Source organism: Parus major, chromosome 21 (assembly GCF_001522545.3).
Source record: "Parus major isolate Abel chromosome 21, Parus_major1.1, whole genome shotgun sequence".
Classification (NCBI taxonomy): domain Eukaryota; kingdom Metazoa; phylum Chordata; class Aves; order Passeriformes; family Paridae; genus Parus; species Parus major.
In genome coordinates, this window is record NC_031789.1 from 3,980,073 (window position 1) to 4,001,282 (window position 21,210).

General features: G+C 52.8%; 1 protein-coding gene across 1 annotated transcript in view; it reads right to left on the reverse strand.

Annotated features, from left to right (window-relative positions):
- Positions 1-248: 248 nt before the first annotated feature.
- AJAP1 (adherens junctions associated protein 1) overlaps positions 249-21,210 on the reverse strand; it is a 37,448-nt gene continuing 16,486 nt past the window's right edge. Inside the window, exons 3-7 of the mRNA XM_015648023.1 lie at positions 21,023-21,210; positions 13,760-13,847; positions 10,751-10,993; positions 9,449-9,579; positions 249-4,910 (exon numbers count right to left, since the gene is read on the reverse strand). Coding sequence (XP_015503509.1) covers positions 9,507-9,579; positions 10,751-10,993; positions 13,760-13,847; positions 21,023-21,210 — 592 coding nt within the window. The 3' untranslated portion in view covers positions 249-4,910; positions 9,449-9,506. The remainder of the gene's footprint in view (positions 4,911-9,448; positions 9,580-10,750; positions 10,994-13,759; positions 13,848-21,022) is intronic.

Below are 21,210 nucleotides of genomic sequence, written 5' to 3' on the forward strand. Positions count from 1 at the left end.
GCCACAGGGCGTGGAGGTGGTGCTGCTGTGTCAGGGACTCCAAGGGGATGCACAAGACCCTCTTCCCAGGCCAAAGGCAGAGCTATTTCCCTGCTGCTCACCTGAGGTGTGCACAGCTGGGAACAGGGGGATTTCTCCAGGGAAGCTCTGGACTCCTTGCTGAGACATGGATCCTCTGGACACCAAACCAACGCTGTCCCCTCCCCAGGGACCGTGGCCGCGCGCGGAGGAACCCAGTCACCAGCGGCTGCGCGGTTCTCATATCAGTTTTAATAGCAACATCAGAGTACTAAATATACAGAGGGCAAGGGGACAGGGTGGCATTTACAGTGCTTCCAAATACACGGCTTCCACGGACAGAGACAAATTAAAAACCGCTCGGGAAGAAAAGTTCCTTTTGGCACTGCCCCAGCTCGCGCTGTGGGCGGGTGGGGCAGCCACAATGCCAAAAGGCGACAGCGCTTCCACCGGATGCCTCCTGGTGCAGGATTTTCCCAGGAAAAGAAAGAAGTACTCAGTGATGTAAAACCGGTTACAAAGTAAAACTGTCTCATGTTAGAAAACGGGTTTTGGCAAAATAAAAATAAAGTGTAAACTTCACTGTACATGTCCTATCAAACAAAAAAATAAACCCCTTGGAACCTAAAATAGAAGAATCTGGGTCAGAAATCTGTGCCCTTAGTGTATATTTTTGTGCAACATATACTTTTTTCAAAGTAAATATAATCTCCACTTGTGACACTATTAAAAATGTACCTACAAATGTTGAGAGTAATTCTTAAAAATGTGTGAGAAGCGTTAGATGAGCTCGGGAGACCAAACCCACAGACTTGGAAATGGCAAGGGATTTCTTGCTGGTTTTGAAAAAATTGCGTACAGATTTAATATCTGGTTGAATGAAAATTCCAACCACATTCATCCTGAAATGGGCGGGCTGAGATAGGATAGATATATTTTTGTTCTATTTTATTTTTTAATTTTTTTTTTTACAAAATATATATTATGTGTAGAATATCTACTATTTAACTACCGTTTCAGCTGAACTACCTTCCTTCGCAACAAGCTGCCAGTGGAGAAGAGGTAACCTGAAATCTGTCCCCGCGCTGGCTCTGCCATCGCTACGGTGACCTCCTGGCAGGCTCGGTGCCCTTGACCCCACGGAACTCTGGAGCCCCATGGAGCACTGGTGTTCTCTGGAGCACGGCTCCTGCCACCACCACCGGCCGCCCTTTCTCCAGCTGGGAAGACAGAGTGAAGGTAAACGATCGGATCTGGAGAGACGGGCGGCTGCCCAGGACCGGCTCTGCCCAGGGTGCTGTGGGGTGAAGCCGCCCTCGGGGGACCCCGGCTTCCAAAGGTCAGGGGATTGAGGACCAAACCCTGCCTGCCCTACCTGTTGGTGCCATGACACGAGAGCTCGGACCTGGAGCCCCAAACCAGCTCAGTTTGGGGCAGGATAGAGCACACTGGTGCTTTGACTCCCTGGCCCGGTGGGAGCGGCACATCCTGTGGCTCCTGCTCAGGGTTTGCAAGGAATGTGGAGGGAAGAGAATCCCAGACAGCCCTGGGAAGCCTGGGCTTGCTGCAGGGCCCAAGGAGAGACAACCTCTCCTTGCCATGGGTGGCTTGCCCTACACCACTTACTTTCTCTAAGACAGAGCCACAAGTGACACACAGACACTCCATGACATGTCTGGGGAATGTGGCAACCTCTTGGCTGCCATGGTGTGTTTCTCAGGGACTATTCAGGGGCTAAGGAATCTGGAAAATGAACCAAAAGGAAACAAGCAGCAGTGGGCTGAGGGCTTACAGCAAAGCAAGGAACAAAACTTTTCTTTTTTCAAGCTTCCAGGACCTCAGGGTGAGATGATGTGCCCAAAACATGACAAAGCTCCCACAGGAGCGTGTCTGAGAACACCATGCTTCCCTGCTTTTCCACGGTGGGAAGATCTACTCAATAGACTATGCCATGGAAATGTGACTTTCTATTTTCATTTCTTTCTTGTTTTTTGGCTTTCATCAATAGGAGGGAATGAAATCACCACAGCTCATTTCTCTTCACTGTGCAAGACCTTGGCATGCCTGGATCCTGCCTTGTACATCACTGCATCAGTGGCTCCATCCCAGCCCTTCCTCCTCCTCCTCTCCCTCCACCACAGTGGCCCAGCATGGATGGGGGGAGGTTTCCTCTGATAAAGTGCAAGTGCTGTTGGTCCTTATAAATAAGGGAAGATTGTGCATCTACTTTTGTTCCCTGGTTCACCGCTCAGCTCCGGGGAGACCAGGACATGTCCTGCTGCAGACTGGGGGGGAAGCTCATGCAAGTCCTGCCCTCTGGAACCTGTGCCCATCCTTGGGGTCACAGTGATTCACCTTCCTTCTCTCTCTCTCTCTCTCTCTCACACACACACACAGACACACACACACACACATACTCACATGCTTTCCCCTCCTCTTCCCCAGCTCCACAGGGAATTTCCTGCGAGCCAGGTGCCTCTCCATCACCTCAGCCATCATCACCACGGCTTGCACCAGTGCTGCCTGTGCTGCCCTGGCATCTCCCAGCTCTGCCTGACAACCTCTCTGTGGGCAGCAGGTTCCATCCATGCAGAAACACAGAATGCTGCTTCAGATGCCCTGCAATGAGGGAGCTGAGATATATTTCTTGTCATACTGCTACCATGATTACACTGGAATACCTGTGGGAATTAAATAAATAGGAAGATTAAGGGGAGAAGCACAAGGAACATGGCTCAAAGCTGGCGCAGATGGATTCCCATGAAGTCACAAAGGGAGGAGAGCCTGTGGGCAGGGGCTGACACCAGTGTCACAGGAAAGCCCCAGGACACTGACTGAGATGACCCTGGAGCAGTTGCTCAGACTTCATGCTTCCCAAGGACAGACACTCCCCATGTTTCCCAGGGACAGCTAAAGCTTTGGGGGCCACTGCTCTAGCAGGACACTGTTCCCTCTCCTCCCTGGAGGCATCCAATGCTCTGGAGAGTCGGACATGAACCACCCAGGAGATGCTGCTCTGCCCAGGGGATAGTTGGCTCAAGTCCGCAGGTAATTGTCAGGGCTGGCAAGGAAGACTTCTGTCTGAGGCAGCGTCCAAAAATTCAGGACAAATAATCCAGACTGTGCAATTCCATGGGAAAAGGACAGAAAAGGACACGGGAACAAGAGACCACACGCGTGGCTATGCGCAACACCACAGGGTTCTACTTTTTTTTTTTGTTTTTAAACTGCACGTTCATTATCATAAAGAAAAGGAGCTGAGTAATCAGTGGGGGAGTAGAAACGTGGATCTGGACAATTCTAAAAAACCACTAGTATTTACCAAGGGCAGTTTACAAAAAGAACTGGAGGACTTTGGTCTGATCTCTGCTGTCGTTTCCACCCATTTAACATTGAAGGGACCCAAGCAAGACACATCCCAGTGTCTGATGTGCAGCACAGCATGGCAGCACCCAACTCCATGGAAAGACTTGGACAGAGGGTTTAGGGTCAGCACCCACAAACACCACCCACCCCAGCAAGAGTTGAATGGGCATGGACGTGTTTCTAGAGCAACACACCAAACTGGAGCCTGCAGAATCGTGCTCCCCTGGCAAAAATTCCCTTTAAACACTATGAAGAGATCTCCAGGGTTGTGGACAGCTGGCTGTGTCTTCTCCTGCTGCAGCAGAGCCAGCCAAGACAAGAACAAAGGAAGAGGCTCTCTCAATCCCACAGCCCCAGGCTAGGGCAGGGGGCAACCAGCTCCTTCCTCTTGTATCTCTCACAGGGCTGAGTAAGCTTTGGTGCTGTGGCCGATTTATAAGCCATTTTCCAAAAGCCTTCCCATACCCCACTCCTAAAATTTTTCTTCTGTGCCAAGAGAGGCCCATCTTTTGGAAGTCCACCCCCAAAATCTGCCCCGTCCAGCCCCGAGGTATCATGCCTAGCAAGGTGGAGATCACAGCTCTGTGGACACGGGGCAGGCCCAGGCTTTACGGCTTCTTCCCATCGACCTTGATGGTGTATTGGGATACAGAAGCCTGGAAATACCTCCAGCACTGCCTTGAGCTGTGCTCTGGATGGTTTTGGGAAGCTTTTTCTCTGCTTCCCACTGGCAGCACAGCCCCAGCTGTCTCCCACCACGGTCACGTCGCGACGCTGGAAAAGCATTTCCAAAAAGAACCAAAATTATATATATATATATGTATACATACATATATATGTCTATACATACACACACACACGTATATATATGTATATATGTCTACCTATATATACACATATAGGTTGACAGGCAAGCTGCCAAAGTAGAAAACATCAGATCACCCAGTTTGCATGATGCGTGTTAAAGAAATGAGACTTTTAGCCCATGACATCTTCTTTAAAAATGAGTATTTAAGATCTTCAAAAATTGCTACAGTACAAAAAGTGTTTGTGTGTGTATATATATATATATATTTTCTCTCTACATATACCATATGTACGCGTATGGACCGGAATGGATGACCCCACCAGAAGAGATGCCCCACTCGTCCTCCACAACATTTCCAGGAGTTATTGACTCGGCTCTTTGCAAAGTCTTTGCATCGGTTCATGGCACATAATGGTATTATTGGCACAGGTTCAGAGTCACCGTCCATGGCCGGGCTCCAGGCGCTCATCCTTCCCCTTTCCATCCCTTGCTGGTTCCTCCTCCTCCTCCACGGGATTCTTTGCTTGCACGCTTTCCTTTCTCTCCTCCCAAAAACGTGCTCCTTGACAACGCAGTTACCTATAGGCGTGTTCATTTTTATAAAAATATATTTGGCCCATAGAACGCTGCTCTTTGAGTCTCCTACTGGTAAACAGAAATGGTAGGTACAGGTAACCCATTATTTTTTTATATTTTTTACAGGTTCACCAATGGAATCCTGTTGAGGACGAGAAGAAAAAGAAAGATTAAGTCATGACAGGGAGTTTGCACTGCATCACTGCTTGGATGATCCCCTACAGCCTGGAGGTTTCCTCCTCCTTCCCCTTGGCTGTGGAGCTGTGGGATTCCTGGGGGAACAGAGCATGGAGGGAGCAGGGTATCAATGACCTCTTCCTCCTCCACAGCTGCTGGTCTGTGCTGGGGATTGGAATCACTACTTCCCTTTCCTTGGGGCCTTTTCCAGAGTGGGATCATCCCTGCGTTCTGCAGCTTCTCACACTCGGGCCTCAAGCAGCGAGTGCTCTGGCAGATGAGCAGATGATGACAAGCACTAACAAGATTTTCTAAAGTTAAATCTAAAGAATCAATAGGGAATTGGTTAAACACCAAACCAGAGATCCTATCAAAGTCCTTAAGCTATTTATTTACCATCTACTGGAAAATGTCTCCCTATGCAATCTTGGACTCTCAATGTGAAGACAATCACTCCCCATCATTGGCGTGTGGCCACTTGCTCTACATGTCCGTGAGCTGTAGCACAGCTGGGTGTGCCAAAGACAGCTGCCAGCAGGTACCTACACCCTATACAGCAGTGCTCAGGATACACATTCCTAATCCACACATCCCTAATCTGTGCACTCTGCCTGGCTGGGATCAACATCCAGAACATGGTGTGCTTTTTGTCCCATGGTTCTTTCTCTAAAAACCCGCTATTTTTAAGCAAGATGCCCAATACACTATCTCCAAGAACAACCCTGATGTCTTAATTAGCGAGACAGATTTTCCAGAGTCCTTAATCTCCTGTGCCGGGGCTGTGCTGGGACTGCTGCTACTCCTCCGAAGACAAGGCGGGATCTTTTATGATGACTCATTATCTGTTAATGTTAACACAAACCATTTGCTGTTGTTAGGCAGAACGCGGCCAGCACAGCAGCTGCTGCCGTGTTTGAGCGCGGCATCACCGCACAACGCCGTCAGCTCTCACCGCCCTGTGCCAGGGCAGGGTCAGGCTGGTGCCACCGAGCCAGGCACAGCTGCTGGGCCCCAAACTGTCCCCTCCCTGCCAGCGGTGCCGAGCGTCCCGTGGCTCCGGGTGAGCGCTGGTTAACGCACCGTGGCAGGATGTACAATTGGTATTGTATCCCAAATAGCCTCTTTGTGCAAAGTAGGTCAGCGCTTGATCAACCTTACAGATTTTTGTATAATCTCATTCCATGGGGTTTTTCAGTCAAAGAGAGTGGGATTAAGGACAAGAATAATGCAGAATCTCGAAGTTCATTTCAGAAAGCCCCAAAGCCAGGATGAAATCAAGCCAAACCAGCCACCCTGTGCTGTGGTGCCACTCAAGTCTTTGGCACACGTCCTGTGCTGGTCTGCAGAGCAGCAGTGCTCCTGCCTCTGTCTGAGTGCTCCTCTGGCACTACTGGCACCAGGCAAGAGAAGTTTTCCTTTTCATCCCTCACTTCAGGTAACTCCTGAGAGCTTCCACTGACTGTTCTACTCCTCACCTACCCAGCACAGGGCCACACTGAGGCTGCACTGCTACACCAGGCTGCTGCAGACAGACAGACTTCTCTGCCTGCAGGAGAGCTGCCAGCAGCCGCTGCTGAGGTGTGACATCCACTGAGGTGTGACATCTTCCAAGGAGCTGATGCTCCAGTGGGGCCCAGCAGTGGCACAGGCAATCTGCTGGAAAGCTCCACCAGCTGCTTGCCATGGGCAGCATCACCTGCTGTGGGGAGGGACAGTGTCCTGGTGGGGACCACACCTGCAGCACAGGAACCCTCCCCATGGCCCCTGCTAGCACAGGAGGAATCTGACCCCAGGAAATAGCTTCAACATCTGCTCCCCGTATATCTAGATGAGTTTCACCAGGTTTCCTGACACAACTGTGGTGCAGCCTGCATCTCTCTGGGCTGGAGATGCTCTGTGGTGCTGTCCTTTATATCTGCTGCCTCAACTGCTCAGCCCAGCCTGTGGAGGCTGTTGGCATCACCCAAGGCCTGGGTGCCAGCTGGGCAGCACTATGGTCAGTCTTCACACCAGGCTGATGGACTGTCAAGTTCATATTAAATCCCACCTTGGTTTTCTGTGGTCATCTCAACAAAACACCTGCAGCACCTCTGTTGTGCCATTCCTGTCCTGGGACATGCCACCTGCCTTGTGCCTCCAGCTCTGGCCCCACACCATCAAGAGCACTAGCGTGCCAACGAGACAGCTCAGAGCTGTGAAGTACTGTCAATTAAAATCTGTAAAACACTAGGAGAAAGGGGCTGTGAGGAGAAAGCTGCATGTAGCCCCTCCAGCCAAAAAGCTGCACATGCTCCAGAGCATCCCTCTCCTCTGCTGTAGTGCAGTGGGTCAACAGCAACTGTCCCCTTCAGGTGACCTTGCTGTGGCTGTGGATGCCAGCCAGGAAACACTTATTCCCCCGGAAGCGGTGCAGCCCTAGCAGCTGCATCTCCTTTTCCACCAGCCTCTCCCCTAGAAACAAGAGCTGGAGAGGGATCCTCCATGCCTCCACTCCTCTGCTTCCCTCCATCCCACTGCTCCTCTGGCACTTGGCAGCTGGTGACAGCACAAGGCAACCACGGTGGCAGGGACAGCCTAGCAGGGAGCTCATCTCAATGCCATCTGCACCTTCCACAGTGACACATGAAACTTGGAATGCTCATTTCACCTGAGGGATTTCCCGTCGGCACCTGGTTTCCACTGGGACACCACCACTTATGTAAGTGTGTCCCAGAAACACCCTGGTGCAAACACACCTATGCAGAGTGAACATGCAGAGAACAGGTAGAACAGGTTTGGGATCAATCTCATTTTGTTATCGTTAATGAAACCAAACAGCAGCTTCCAGAATTGCATCTGTAATTGAAGTGCCATTACAGAGCTAATGCTCCAGGTACGAGCTGGATAGATTTTTCCAGAGCGCATCAATGTGCATTTTATGGATTCCATGAAAACGGGTCAATGAGAATTTCAAGGATTTAATAAGGCGTAATGGAACGGCTTCAGGCTATTTAAAGAAATCTATGGAGGTGACCAGGGCACAGTCTTTTGCCCAGGGTTTCACAGGACCTGGGGCAGGAACAGTGGGATCCACACAGGATTCCTACAATGCTTCAAGCTGCTCCTTCCTTCCCCCTTCCTGAGGCATGGAGAGCTGTAGATGGCATTGAGTGAAGCTGGCTTGCTTTATGTGTTATTTCTTTTTCATTCACTTTAAGCCAATGGAAAGACATCCCAAACTACAAAACTGAGGGTGGAAAAGGCTCTGTGGGCTATTGCTGAGGCTAGTGTTCCCTGCAAATCCTCCGTGATCATTCTCCTGCCTGTGTTCCTTTGCCCTCTGTCTCCTGAAACAGTGGCCACAACAATAGAGTGAGAGAAAAAACACGAGGCTATCAGTGGATGGGGAGTGAGAGCCTTTCACCTTCACCAGTGAAGCTGCTGCAGCCAGAAGAGGCTCTGGGGGGGCAGTGGGGACATGCCAGATGAATCCCTGCTCTCTTCCCCACTGTGCTGGCACACACCTCACCTGCCCTGTCTAGACACCGCCAGCCCCAGCACGGCCGAGACCATTAACTTTTTATTCCCTTCCATTCTAATCTAATTATATTTCTGTGTTCAATAGCTGTGCATAATGTTAAACAGGCTATTCCAAGTGAGCTGCAGCCAGGGAAGGCTGGAAATTTCATTTACACTGAATATATGATTCATTACAGCAGGGACTTGGGACAGAGCAATTAATTCACCTGAGCACGTGCCTTGAGCGGGCACCACTGCCCAGGATGAGCTGGCACACACAGACTTTTCCTGCCACTGCTATCAGCTGTACCACCTTCAAAAGCAACACAAGTAGGTGGAAATGCTCAGGCCATCTCAACAAAAGAGAAGAAAATCCCCAGATTGTACTCTTGCAACCAGACCATCACTGCACTCCTTCAGTCACAGCAACAACCCAGGTGTGACTGGCTGCTGGGGACTGTGCTCGAAGGGTTGGCTTTGCATAGCAGCAGCAGGAGAAGGAGGGGAGGTGGGGGAGGAGGAGGACCCCAGTGCCCTTGCAGTGAGCATGGAAGTATTCATGACAGCAAACATCACCAAATGAGCTTTCAGATACTGGTGGAGCGTGCATGCTGGACGGGTGGTGCTCTGACGAGGCGGGCTGTCCATCATGCCACCAGAGGTTAATTACAGATCAGGACATTTCCCAGCACAGAAATTACTGTGGCTTGTTGAGGTTTTAGAGGTGGGCTGGAACCATGGGATCAGGCTGAAGTTCAAGGCTGCCCCAGGGACCCTTTGCTTTTGAGTCCTTGTCCATCCCAGTCCCTGCCTGTTTGTGAGGGCCTGTCTGCAATTAACCTCCCTGGAAAAGTCATTTGGCTCCCAGTGCCCCATCCACGGCATGAAATATGTCCAGTCACACTGAAGGAAGTGCAGATGGGAGGATGGCACCAGGCAGGGTAAGATGGGAACAGTGGGAGCACAGGATGGATGCGGGATGGACGCAGGGAGCGCGGTACGTACCAGGAAACAGCCCGCTGGCGTCTGCCCTGCCCCCAGAAGTCAAACAGGCTTCGGCCAGTCAGCAGGAGATTTCAAACCATTTCTCAGACACAAAGGCCACGGGAATAAGATGCCGGTCAGAAGAAGAGGGTCTGCGGTGAGCAGAAAGAGGGGCTTGTACACGCTGGTACGTAACACACAGTGCAAGCCAGCGTGGCCTGCTGCACAATCAGCTTTTTGTATCTCTCTAGAGTGATGCTTTGAGTGGGCCTGGGTTCACCAGGCTGCCTGGAAGTGCTCTGAGATAGAGGGTCCCAAAAAGCATCCCTGGACGGTGGAAAAGCCATGTTCTCTGCCAGCCAGAACACAGACACACTCTATCACCTGGCTGGAGTTCATATCAAACCAAGGCTTGTGGACACCCAAAAAAATGGTGTGACAATCCCTGCCAGTTCTTCACCTTCTGAGATCTGAAGAAACCCTGGAAAATGCAGACGAGCAGAACCCTGCACACGCACAAGAGATGCTGACTGAACAGGCATCAATGAAGCTTTTGGCTCCAGGCCTGTCCTTGGGGCAGGCAGACATGGGCTGCGGCTGCCACACATGTTGTGATTCCTTGAGGCTGCCTGAAGCATCAGCTGCTCATTTTTTCCATCAAAACTCTCTGCCTGGCTTCCCCTCTACCTTTGGTGGGGGCACACATTTACCATATGGTGAAACCACACCGGCACCAAGTGAAAGCGCTCTGGAGACAGCCTGTGGTGTGGGAAACATTGGTCCCAGCCCCATCGCTCCTGATCCCCTCCCTCTGGGCAGCCAAGGGGCTGGCAGAGCACGGCCATATCCCTTGGCTGCCAATGATGATCCTTGTTAACACTCTGCCGTTATTTCACAGCAGCCAAATGGTTCATTTGGCTCTTGCTGCCTGCTCCTCCATTAATCACCCGCTTGTTTGCAGCCCGGCAGCTTTGCCGATGCCACTGAGGAGACAGCACAGGCGCTGGAAAAATGGATCCAGTGGCATTTTATGTGCTGGCAGCAGCAGCAGCAGCAGCAGCAGCAGCTGGGAACTGAACACCGTGTGGTGCTGAGCTCACCCAGCCCTGCAGGGCCAGGGGCTGCTGAGGCACCCACCCAGCCTCCCAGCCAGGACTGGTGGCCCAGGGGGCCAGTCCCACACCGAAATATGAGTGGGTGAGCACCCAAGAGGAAGGCAGCTCTGCCAAATGCTCCCACAACATCACCCCTGAGCACCAGAGACCCATCACCACAGCGGGATGGTGCTCCCCACCCACTGGGAAACCACAGTGCCCACCTCACCTGTTTCCATTGAAGGTCGTTTTATAATCCCCGGGCGAGTGCAACGTGTCCTCTGCATAGACGGGCACGGGGGTCCGGACGCACTCGTGGGAGCACTGCAGCGTCTCATTGTAGGCGGTGAAGATGTCGAGGGCGCTGGGCACGCGGGCGGGGGCGAAGTCAGTCAGGTTCTGGCAGCTCTCCTCCTGCTGGTCCAGCTTGCGTTGGTGGCTGTTGCGCCGCGGGCGTCCGCTCTGTGCGCAGCTGGGAGAGGGGGAGAGAGAATCAGACAATCATGGGATGGTCTGGGTTGGAAGGGACCTTAAAAACCCTACAGTTCCATCCCCCTGCCATGGGCAGAGACACCTTTCACTAGATCAGGTTATTGCAAGCCCTGTCCAACTTGGCCATGGACACTTCCAGGGATGGGGCAGCCACAGCTTTTCTGGGCAGCCTGTGCCAGGACCTCACCACCCTCACAGGGAAGAAATTTCCCCTAAGAGCTAATCTAAGTCTTCCCTTTAGTTGAAAGCCATCCCCCTTGTCCCATCCCACTGTCAGTCTGTGTACAAAGTTGCCCACCATGATTTTTATAAGTCTGTTATGGCCTGAAAGGCCAAAGCAGAAAGGATGGGAGGCACAGTGTACCCCTGAAACTTGGCAAGGGAACTCACCTGACCAACCAGTCATTACAGAGTGCTCAATACTAGATTAGAATTCGAAAATTCCAATTCCAATTCAGAATTGGAAAGATCAGCCACAAGCAGTCATTTGTCTCAGTGCTTTTTTTTTAGAATCAAATTTACATTTTAGACACAAGCTTTTTCCCATCAGAGGAATGACTTAATGAGTCACACATTTGTACCTGCAGGAAGCAAAAGCCTTTTCTTAAGTGAAAATATGTAGGTGAGAACAATGAAGTGAAACCCTTTCCATTTGGGAGACACCAACAGGTTGGAACTTCTCAGGATAAATGAGCTCAGGACCTGGTGTGACACAGCAGAGGGATGGCTGGCAGGGCAGCCCTGCTCTCCGGGGGCTCCTCCAGCTCCGGAGGCTTCATCAGGATCTCGTGGCTGCACAACACTTCTGGCTCAGTACGTCAGAGACGAGGAGAACCCCAGCTCACAGGAGCCGCCCTCAATCAGCTTGGTCCTATTTCAGGGTCTAGACACTGATTTAATTAAGATGCCTCTTTTTCCAGATGGGATTGACAGCGCCTTGCAGAATGCCGGAGTTTTGGGAGGTGGCAGCTCCGAGGGCGGTGGGAGCTGGGGATGCTGGCACTGTCTGTGCAGGGGCACCCCTGGGGACAGGAGCGTGGGGCTCTCCGGGAGTGGTGCTGGCTGGGCTGGCAGCATCTGCCAGCTGCAGGGCACTGCCAGCTCCGCTGGGCTGATGCAACTGAAAGAGACAGCCCTAAACCAACTGCTGTCTCCCCACGGCACGTGTGCAGGAGGAGCAGTGACAAGAAGGACGCTGGCTTGGCACGCAGCCATCGCTCACCCGTCCTGCTCGAGGGGGACAAACGCCAGCCGAAGGACAGGGACGGCGACTGTGTCCCTGCTGGGGACGGGGCCAGAGCGTGTGATGTGGGTCAGCCCTGCCACGGAGCACCTGCACGTGGCCCGGGGTCACCCAATGAACCAAGGCAGTTTGGTTACAGCTGAGCAAACTCCCAGGTACTGTTTCTTCACCTGGGACACACCTGGGTGCTGCCCACATTCCCCTGCCAAGGATTTTCTCTGGTGATTTCTCAATTTCACTTACTGTAAAGCATTTCTATTCTACACCGATCACTGGATTTATTTTTTCCCCTTTTTGGCTTCAGCAGCAGTTACTGAGCTGTTCTGCCAAGCTGTGGTCAGCCGGATCAATGACTCGTACCGCTCACTGCTGCGACTGGAGACAAATCCCACAAGTGTTTTATAAACTATTTTCCCTGCTCTTTCACTGAAACAGCGTGGTAACCAGGGAAGTTTAGTGAATTAAATCCCACTTGAGCTACAGGAGGGAGTGTCACTGGCTGCTCCCCAAAGCAAGTTCAGCTGCGGGGCCAGAACCTCAGCACTTTTGGTCGGCTCCTATGCCACATAATGGCTTTGCCAAGATGAGGATGCCTCCATAGCCCTGAAAAGGGCTTCTCCTCTCATCCCAGTTAGCCAGCAGGTTCCTCATCAACCCGGTGTTGTAACTGCCTCTGGCTGCAGGAATCAATTTGCTCGCAGAGCTCGGCCAGGCCAGAGGGAAGAGCCACCGGCAGAGCTGCACGGCCGCTCTCCCCTGGCCCCATGCTGCAGCCGTGTCGCTACGCCAGCAACGCTGACCTCAAAGTAGGCCAGTTTCCCTGGGAAAATAGGTAAAGTGAGGAGCGCCCGGAGCGAAAGCTAACCTATTTTGCCATACGCCCAGCCATGCTGAGAGAATAAACGGGAGCAAATGAAGCTGGAGGAGCACAGCAGCGCCCTGGGGGTTGGGGCACACTTCACATGGTGCCTGAGGGGCTTCGAAGGTGCCCTTCCATCCCTGGGGTCCCAGGGAAGGGCAGGAGATGCAGATGCTTCTTGCCAAGCCAGGCAGGGCGTTTAGGAGCAGGATCAAAGCTCCTGAGGGAAGGCTGTGGAGGATCTGCTGCCATCACCACGCAGATCCTGGGAACACCCGCTGTGGCCCAACACACGGCTCTGACCTCTCCAGGTGGCACCGTGCTGAGGCACTCAGCCCCCGAGTGGCAATGTGCACGTGTCCCACGAGACTTGTCCACCCAATCCCAGCCACGTGCTGGTCCCCAAAGCCACCAGTCAGGGGGTATGAGGTGGGGAAACTGCGGGGTCACAGTTGAACCCTGGTGCACCAACCTCCTTTGGAGGTTTTGGTATAAGTCCCCCACTTCCTCCTGCAATGCCTTTCCCAAACTATCCTGGCAGGTGCCATGGGCTTTGGCAGCTGCAACGGGATGGGCACCTCTGTCCCCACCCTGTCCCCATCCCACACCGCCCCCCAAGCCAAGCAGAGCAGGAGGGACCTTACCAATTTTTTAAGACAAGAGTTGTTATCAGCGCAGCTATGACCATGATGAGGGACACGGTAATAGTGATTATCTGATGAACTGCCAGACCTGCAGACAGAAGAAAAGAGACAGTGGGGATGGGAACTGAGGGGACCCCAGCAGAGCCCCCCTGCCCACACAGCCCCCCACTACCCACTCCCAGCCCTCCCCAGCGCAGGGCCACACACAGCCCCCGGCAGTGGTGCCGCAATCCTCTCTCCTGCCTTACACAAAATAATCTGTAAGCCAGGCTCCTCATTTCCTATCCTCTCAAGTATGTTCCTTGTCAGCCCGAATTAGGCACGAAGAACGGAAGAGAAGTGAAGACGTCTCCCCTCTGGGACAGAAAGGGAGACGAGCGCAGCCTTGCACCGGGTGTGGGATTCACCAGGGATAATAATTACAGCACTGACGGCTGCTCGCTTTGCAGGTCGGGTGGGCTCATTTCCCCCTCTTCACCTTCCACGGGGTATCATTTTGGCTCGTGGATCATTCCTAATGAGCAGTTTGGAAACAAAAGCAGCTCGCTGTACACTATGTTTGTGATTTTGTGCTGCCTTACAGTTGCAATTTCATAATGAAATGATTTTTTCTGGCTGCAGCCCAAGGATGTGCTATTTTTCACAAACAGATGTTGCAGCTCCTGATGGATGGTAGTTTTAATAAATAAATAAGTCTAAGAATGACAGGAAAATAAGCAGTTTTATATATATATCTGTATGTGTCTGTGGCAAGGACGGCGTCAGTGCCAGGGCCACGGCTCAGCTGGAGCTGGGGCTGCCTAGGGGCCACTGGGCAGCACTGGGGCAGCCACTGCTCGTGGGGAAGGATTCACTTGTGGCCCACGTGCTGGTAGGGTGGACAGCAGCCAATTGCATCCAGAGCCAGAGCTCACTCCTCAGCTGCTCCACCTCTGGGTTTCATCTCCCAGGGGCATTCACAGGGAAAATGCCACATGGGAGGCTCCCCACGTCCCACTAGCACCCCAGCTCCTGAAGGTGAGGCCTGGAGAAAGACTTCTGGCCCCATGCTATGAGCTCCCAGAGGGTGTGACGATGGGAGCATGTCCCGACGGGCGCGAGGAGCGCGGTGGCAGCTCACGCCCACGCGTGCCAGGGCAGGAGTGACGCCCACCCTGGCAGCAGCCAGCCCGGCCGCATCCTGCACGGCAGTCTTGGAGCAGCTCCCAGTGGGACGCTGCTGAAAAAGATAAAAGGAAAGACTCTAAAAATAAAATCAAACCAGCCCAGTGCCCGATTCCTTTGAAAACAGAAGTGGAGTCGGGGACGAGACCTTCATCAACACTGGGAGCTGAGGCAGTGGCGGCAGGGCCGCGGGAGAACCTAATGATGCAATTAATCCTTGCATTTACGTAATGGGAAAGGCACAGGCAGAACAGATTGCAGGTGGCTGAGCACTGGGAAGGATGGCAGCTCCTCGGAGCAGGACACATGGATTTTAAGAAAGGCTGGATAATTTTAGACTCCATCACACACATAAGTTGCCATATGTACCGGCACAGCAAAGTTCCTTTGCATCATGTATTAATTCTGCACCAGAAGCCAGGGGGATTTCAGGAGGACAGGAGATCTTTGTTTCAATGGTGGTGATGAACACAGGGAAGGGACCTGACAGGTGTCCCGTGATGGTTCCCTGGGAAGCCCTATAGCAATACCTGCTGCAATAAACACTACCAGGTCTTTATTCCTGATTTACAAGTATAGCAAATCTTTTCCTCTAGGACTTCAAAGAATGTAGGGCCATTAGGAGCAAGATCAAGCAAATATCCAATCTATGAGGGGTGAGGTTAATGGGTAGGACACCCCTTCAGAGGGGAATGCCCTGTAAGGGACATAAAGCAACCTGGGGAGTGAGTGGAGATGGAGAGAGATGATGCCAAGGGCAAAGCAGTATTTTAGACACAGTCCTTGAAGCCCAATTGGATGGAGGAAGGGGATTTGGAAGATAAAACCAATAGCTCATAGAGCAAAATCCTCCTCCTCCAGTGTAGGAAGCTGCCTGGCACAGGCATAACTCCCCCTGAGAGCCTGTGCCCCCAGAGAGAGACCGTGGGAGCAGGGATTGCAGTGCTTGGGTTTTGTTTGCTCATCTGCACGGCAAAAGCTCAGATCCCAGTGGGTCACAAGAAGCCGGCAGCCACGTAATCACACGTTATTAACCATGGAAACAGGGAGCTGGAGGGAGGGCAGAGCAGGGAGGGACACCCAGCACCGGCCCCCGCACCTGCGAACGCCTCAGCCCTGCGAGGGCCCGGCGAGGGCTCCCCCTGCCAAGGCTTTTACCAGGCAATTTGACGCAGTGACCATTTAACTGGAGGGTAATTACAGGAGAAGTATTTAATGGAGCCGAAAGTGTGTCCAAGCCTCTGCGCTTCTGCTAGTGCAGCAGAATTCCACGTTGCCGCCTGCCAGGAGGGAAAGCTCTTCAAAGGCGCTCTCTGAACCCTCGGAAATGCTGAAATATCTCTGGGTTTTTCCACTCTCATGCCATCCGTCTCTGCTCTCACTGGGGCCTCTAATCCCCCCGGTGGGGGAAGAGGGGCCACAGAATCCCAGCAGGCAGCACAACCCAGCTCCCGATTCCCCACATCCCGGGCAAAACCCCAATCTTCTCAGAGCAAGCCAATGCCAGGGCTTTTTTTTTTAATCTGTTATTTTAAAGACCATATATTTGCTGCTGAGATGAAAGTGCTGAGGTTTGGCCTTTCTAGCCACCTTTTGAAACGGCTCCCGGACAGCTCTGCATCAATGGAATTAATTCCATGAGAAAATCCATTTGAGACTAATGTCTTGCTACTGCAGGAGCGTGCAATGGCAGAGAACAGGAGATATAAGCTCTTAATTAAAAACAAAGAGAACCTCTATCCCCCAAGGCCTTTATTTCAACAGCTCTGGTTAGGGAGCCTGTATTTTTCATTTTCCCAATAAAAACAGCTACGAGCTGCAACTCTTTGAAGACCCTCGTCAAGGCCTTGAAGCTGCATAAAATTAGAAAAAGGAGAAAACAACTCTATTTCATTTGAAAGGAAGAAAACTGGAGTTACTCTTATGGGCCAGATATGGCTACCCCCAGCCTCTAACCACACAAATGCTGTGTGGATCTCCCTCTCCTCAGCATTCCATCCTCATCCCTGCCACGTTGTCCCTTCCTCTGTTCTCATGTGCCCCGAGCACCAGGATGTCAGTGCCTCCTCCTGAGCATTGTGGAGAAGCTGGGGCAAAGCGGCTGGACTCAAGAGGCTTTACGACTTTTCCAGCCATCAGAAATCACATCTGAGCCCCAAAAGCTTCATCCCCTGATAAAGCTGCTTGCGGACAGAACAATTCAATCAGGAGCGTGGTGTGGCCTCCCTGCTGCCACCGCTGGCCTTTCCCAGGGGGGATCAGCCAGATTTGGCCGTAACATGAACCTACTGCTGGTTAATAGCTTGTAAGGAAAATAATTTACAGAAGCCACAAGGGGCTGATACAAGGGAGGAGACATAGCAGAAGCCTTGTTGAAAAGCCTTGTTACAGTACACAGCCAGTTCCTTTGCTGCCCAATCCACCTCACCACAAACCGCCTCAGGTCTGCTCTTCTCAACACCTTCTTGCTGGCAAAGTTGGGGTCAGCAAAGCTGCTTGGTTTTCCACCTGGTAAATCAGTGATGTCTCTGAAACCCAGCCCAGGGAGTGTTAGTCATCCTGAGGTGAAAAGGTAGCTTTTCAGCAAAAAACCCATCAAGGTTCCTGGTAACATCCTGGTATTTTGAGCTGGACTGATGAAAGAAGGAAAACATCCTCCCTCTGCTGCTGCTGCTGCAAAGTGCTTTTGCCAAGAAGGAAGATCCTGGAGGCTTATGCTAAAGACACTGGGACTTATCTTCTCAGGTGTTACAGCAAGTATCACTGAGCAATAAATACTTGGAGAGCAGCAGAGAAGAGTTTCTGGCTCACTGAGACACACGTGGGAGGACGTGCACAGGCACGTTCGCCATCCATGCATCCCGGGAGTGTCCCGTCTCCCTCGCAGGGAGAGCTCAGCTGATGGCAACGCTCCTTCCTTGCTTCTACCGTCATCCTCCACGCCCCAGGAGAACTGCAGCTGATGCACGGCCCTACAAGGAATCCTTTGGGCAGCTCCCAGGAAGGGTAACTGGTGCTGCCAGCCCAGGAGACACCAACCAGCTCCTTCACCTCCTCTCCGTCCCCCAGCTGCGGCACCTCCCCATGCCTCAGCACGGTGGATCAAAGAGGCAGCTCCATCCTCACTGCCCAGGGTTTTCTTTTAAACACATTTTATCTTTAATTAATTCCTTTGAAGCCTTTTGCATCCACTATCTCCTTGCCTCCAGCACCCCCCTACTGCACCCTCTTTCTGGAGGCAGGGTCATCATCAGGGGGAAGCAACGCCTCTGTTATTATTTATTCCCAACACGCTGGCTGGCGGTGGGGAGAGAGCAGTGAGTGGCTTGGGGCCACCACCAGCTCAGATCCAGCTGCCAACACCCACATGGCCCCCACCTTCCCTCCAGGAGAACCCCAGCCCTGGCGAAGGGGTGTCCCTGAGCCTCAGCTCTGCCACAAGCTCACAGAGTGCAGTGCCAAATGTGCCGTGACCAGCCATCAAATACCACTAAGAGCAGCAGACAGCACATGGAGTTTTCTGCCTTATAAAGCACTTAAAGGTTTAATTAAAGACGGCTTTATCCTAAAGCTCTTGAAAGGAGCCTCGGACAAACCAGCAAGTGCAATTCCTGCCTTGCTCTGACAGCTCTGATTCATTCCACTCTTCTCTGCTTTGGCTGAGGCAGCGGGACCCAGGGATGTTGTGCCTTGGTGGAGGAGCCCAGCCCACGTGGAGAGTGCCCGGTGAAAGCTCCTCACAGCCCTCCCCACTTACAGCATGCTGGAATTTTAATTATTCCTCCTTCCCCTGCTCCAGAGCAAAATGATTATGACAGCCCTGAAGAAGGAAGCACATTTTTGAAAAGCACAAGCATAAACTACGCCTGGGTGAACATCTTGCATGCCCAGCTGATGCCAGCAGCGCTGTGCTGTGCGACAGGGGTGGCACCAGGACAGGAACACCTGAGCCGCAGGTCACCTGAACCCCCGCGGCAGCACCCACCGGGCCAGGGCACGCGCCATCCTCTGCTCTCATCCCAAGCATTACCCTGCCATCACTCCTCTGCTGCCTCTCCTACCTGTGAGCCGAGTAATTCCTATTCCAGAGGAATTTTTTTAAGCTTGTTTTTGCTGTCAGCGACTCACAGAGGCATTGTTTCTGGCTTTTTTCTCTCGCTTCTCAGCGAGGAGGAAGGGGGGCGAGAGGAACATCTGACAGAGCAGAGCTGCTCCCATTGCTCATCTCAGTGAGCACTGCTGCCTCTGCTGAAGTGGTTCTTTTTACCACCCCATGTGCACCCCAAGGACCCCATGGTCCCACAGAATCACCAGGGAGCCAGAGGCAAAGCACGGAGGGGTGCAAGGACACAGCACAGGAGGAACATGGGGGCAGCAGGACAACAGCAGCCACCTGCTCTGACGGAATTGAGCACAGGGGACTCTGTGGCTCCAGGAGCCCTGGGACAGCTCTGCCAGCTCCCAGAGTGACCCCAGCTCCAGTGGGTGCCACACACAGGTGGTTCCATCCTGATCCTTCAGACATGTGCCAGGGACAGCCGAGGGATCACAGGCAGCAAGAACAGCACTGTGCCTGCCGTGGGCTCCCGTCAAGGCACCTCACCGGAAAGGGACTGGCAATGCTTGCTGAGGCAAATAAACCGTACAGGCAAGTTACCTCATCCTCATTTGTAGCCATATGTTTTTCCCAGCAGAGAACAAACACTTCCAGCCGCTACAGCTTATATAACAGAGTGGAGCAGGGTTGGGAAGCTGCACGGATTCACACAGGCGCCACACCAGCAAAACTGGCACGGGCACAGACCCTGCTTTGAGAGTGTCGGCTGCTCGCTCCCAAAATGCTGTCCTGAGGCACAGCAGGGGCATGGAGCTCCCACTGGGAGCATACCGAGAGCTCTCTTGGGTGCTCTTCTTCCCCAGCACTGGAAGGAAAAGAGGATCTGGAGCTCAAGAGCTTTTCAACTGAGGGTGGACGAGCTGGGATCAAACAGGGCCTTTAGACCCGAGAAGGAGTTTATCACATTCACTGCTTGAAGAGAAGTTAATTAGTAAAAACTCCGATCCTGGAGAAAGCCCCTAATGAGAGCTAAAGCCTGCAGATTAAAGCAGCTGGCCCCCTGGGAGCTGCTGGGGCTGCAGCTCCCGTTGTTCCATGGCCATGCAAGATCGCAGTGGTGGCACCGGCGGGTGGGTGGCATCACTGTCAACCCAACTTCGCCTAATCAAGGCAGCCCACACCAGTAAGTCCCAGAGCCCCAACACATGCCAGGAGCCATCCTCCCACAGCTGGTGCAGGCAGAGGGGCTCCTGCAGCTGGCTGATGGCAACAAGTCCACTTGTCCTCACCTGCCTGGACTGGATGATGCTACTCAGGCCAGAGGCACTGACCATGGCAGGCCTGGGGAGACCAGGCTGATGCTCTCATCGTGCAGAGAGCAGCGAAAGCCTCAGCCCTTATCGATACTCCTTCACTGATCTATCCAGCCAATTCCAGCATTTTGTAAAAGGTGTGTAGGCTGGGAGTCATTTTTTGGCTTATAAATAACTCCTGTAAGTCAGGAACAACATCCTGGTTGCATCGCCTCTTTCTGCCAAGAAAGGCAGGCTGGATAAATTAATTGGGATTAAGATTAGGCCATAAAATTCCTTTTCATTTCGACTAGAAAATCGCAGTGGGCTCAAAGCAGTCGATGCACAGTGAGTAAATTCTGTAAACTATCCACCGGTATCCCACGGTTTAATATCAGCAATAACAAATATAATTTGCAATAAATGGGAAGCAGCTTTCCCATCCATGTCCACGCAGCAGCCGACACTGGGGGAAGGCATCGCTGCGCCGAGCGTGGCGCTCAGCGCGATTACGGGAGATGGGCTGTGGATAGAGGCTGTAATGGGAAAACACAGCAAGTGGCTGGAAAACGCCTCGGATAAAAGCGATAATCAGCACTGCGTTCTCCTCCGAGCGCTTTAATGTCACACTAACTCCTGTCCCAGGCAGCGCTGCCATCCGGACATTCGTGGCGCGGTGAACTCTCTGTTCCAGGACCGGCCAGCCCTCCCGATGTCCCCGCCACCTCCCTGGCCCCCGGCACACCCTACCTGTGCTGTCTCCCAGCCCACGGGGCGGGCGAGCGTCCTTGCCTCCGCTGCTGTGGCCGGCGGCCGGCTCGGCGGTGCTGGTGCGGCCGGGGCTGCTGCGGGGCACGTCCCCGGCGGGTGCGGGAGCCGCGGTGCTGGGAGGCAGGCGGGGCGGCGTGGCAGCCGTGACAGAAGTGGCAGCGGCGGCG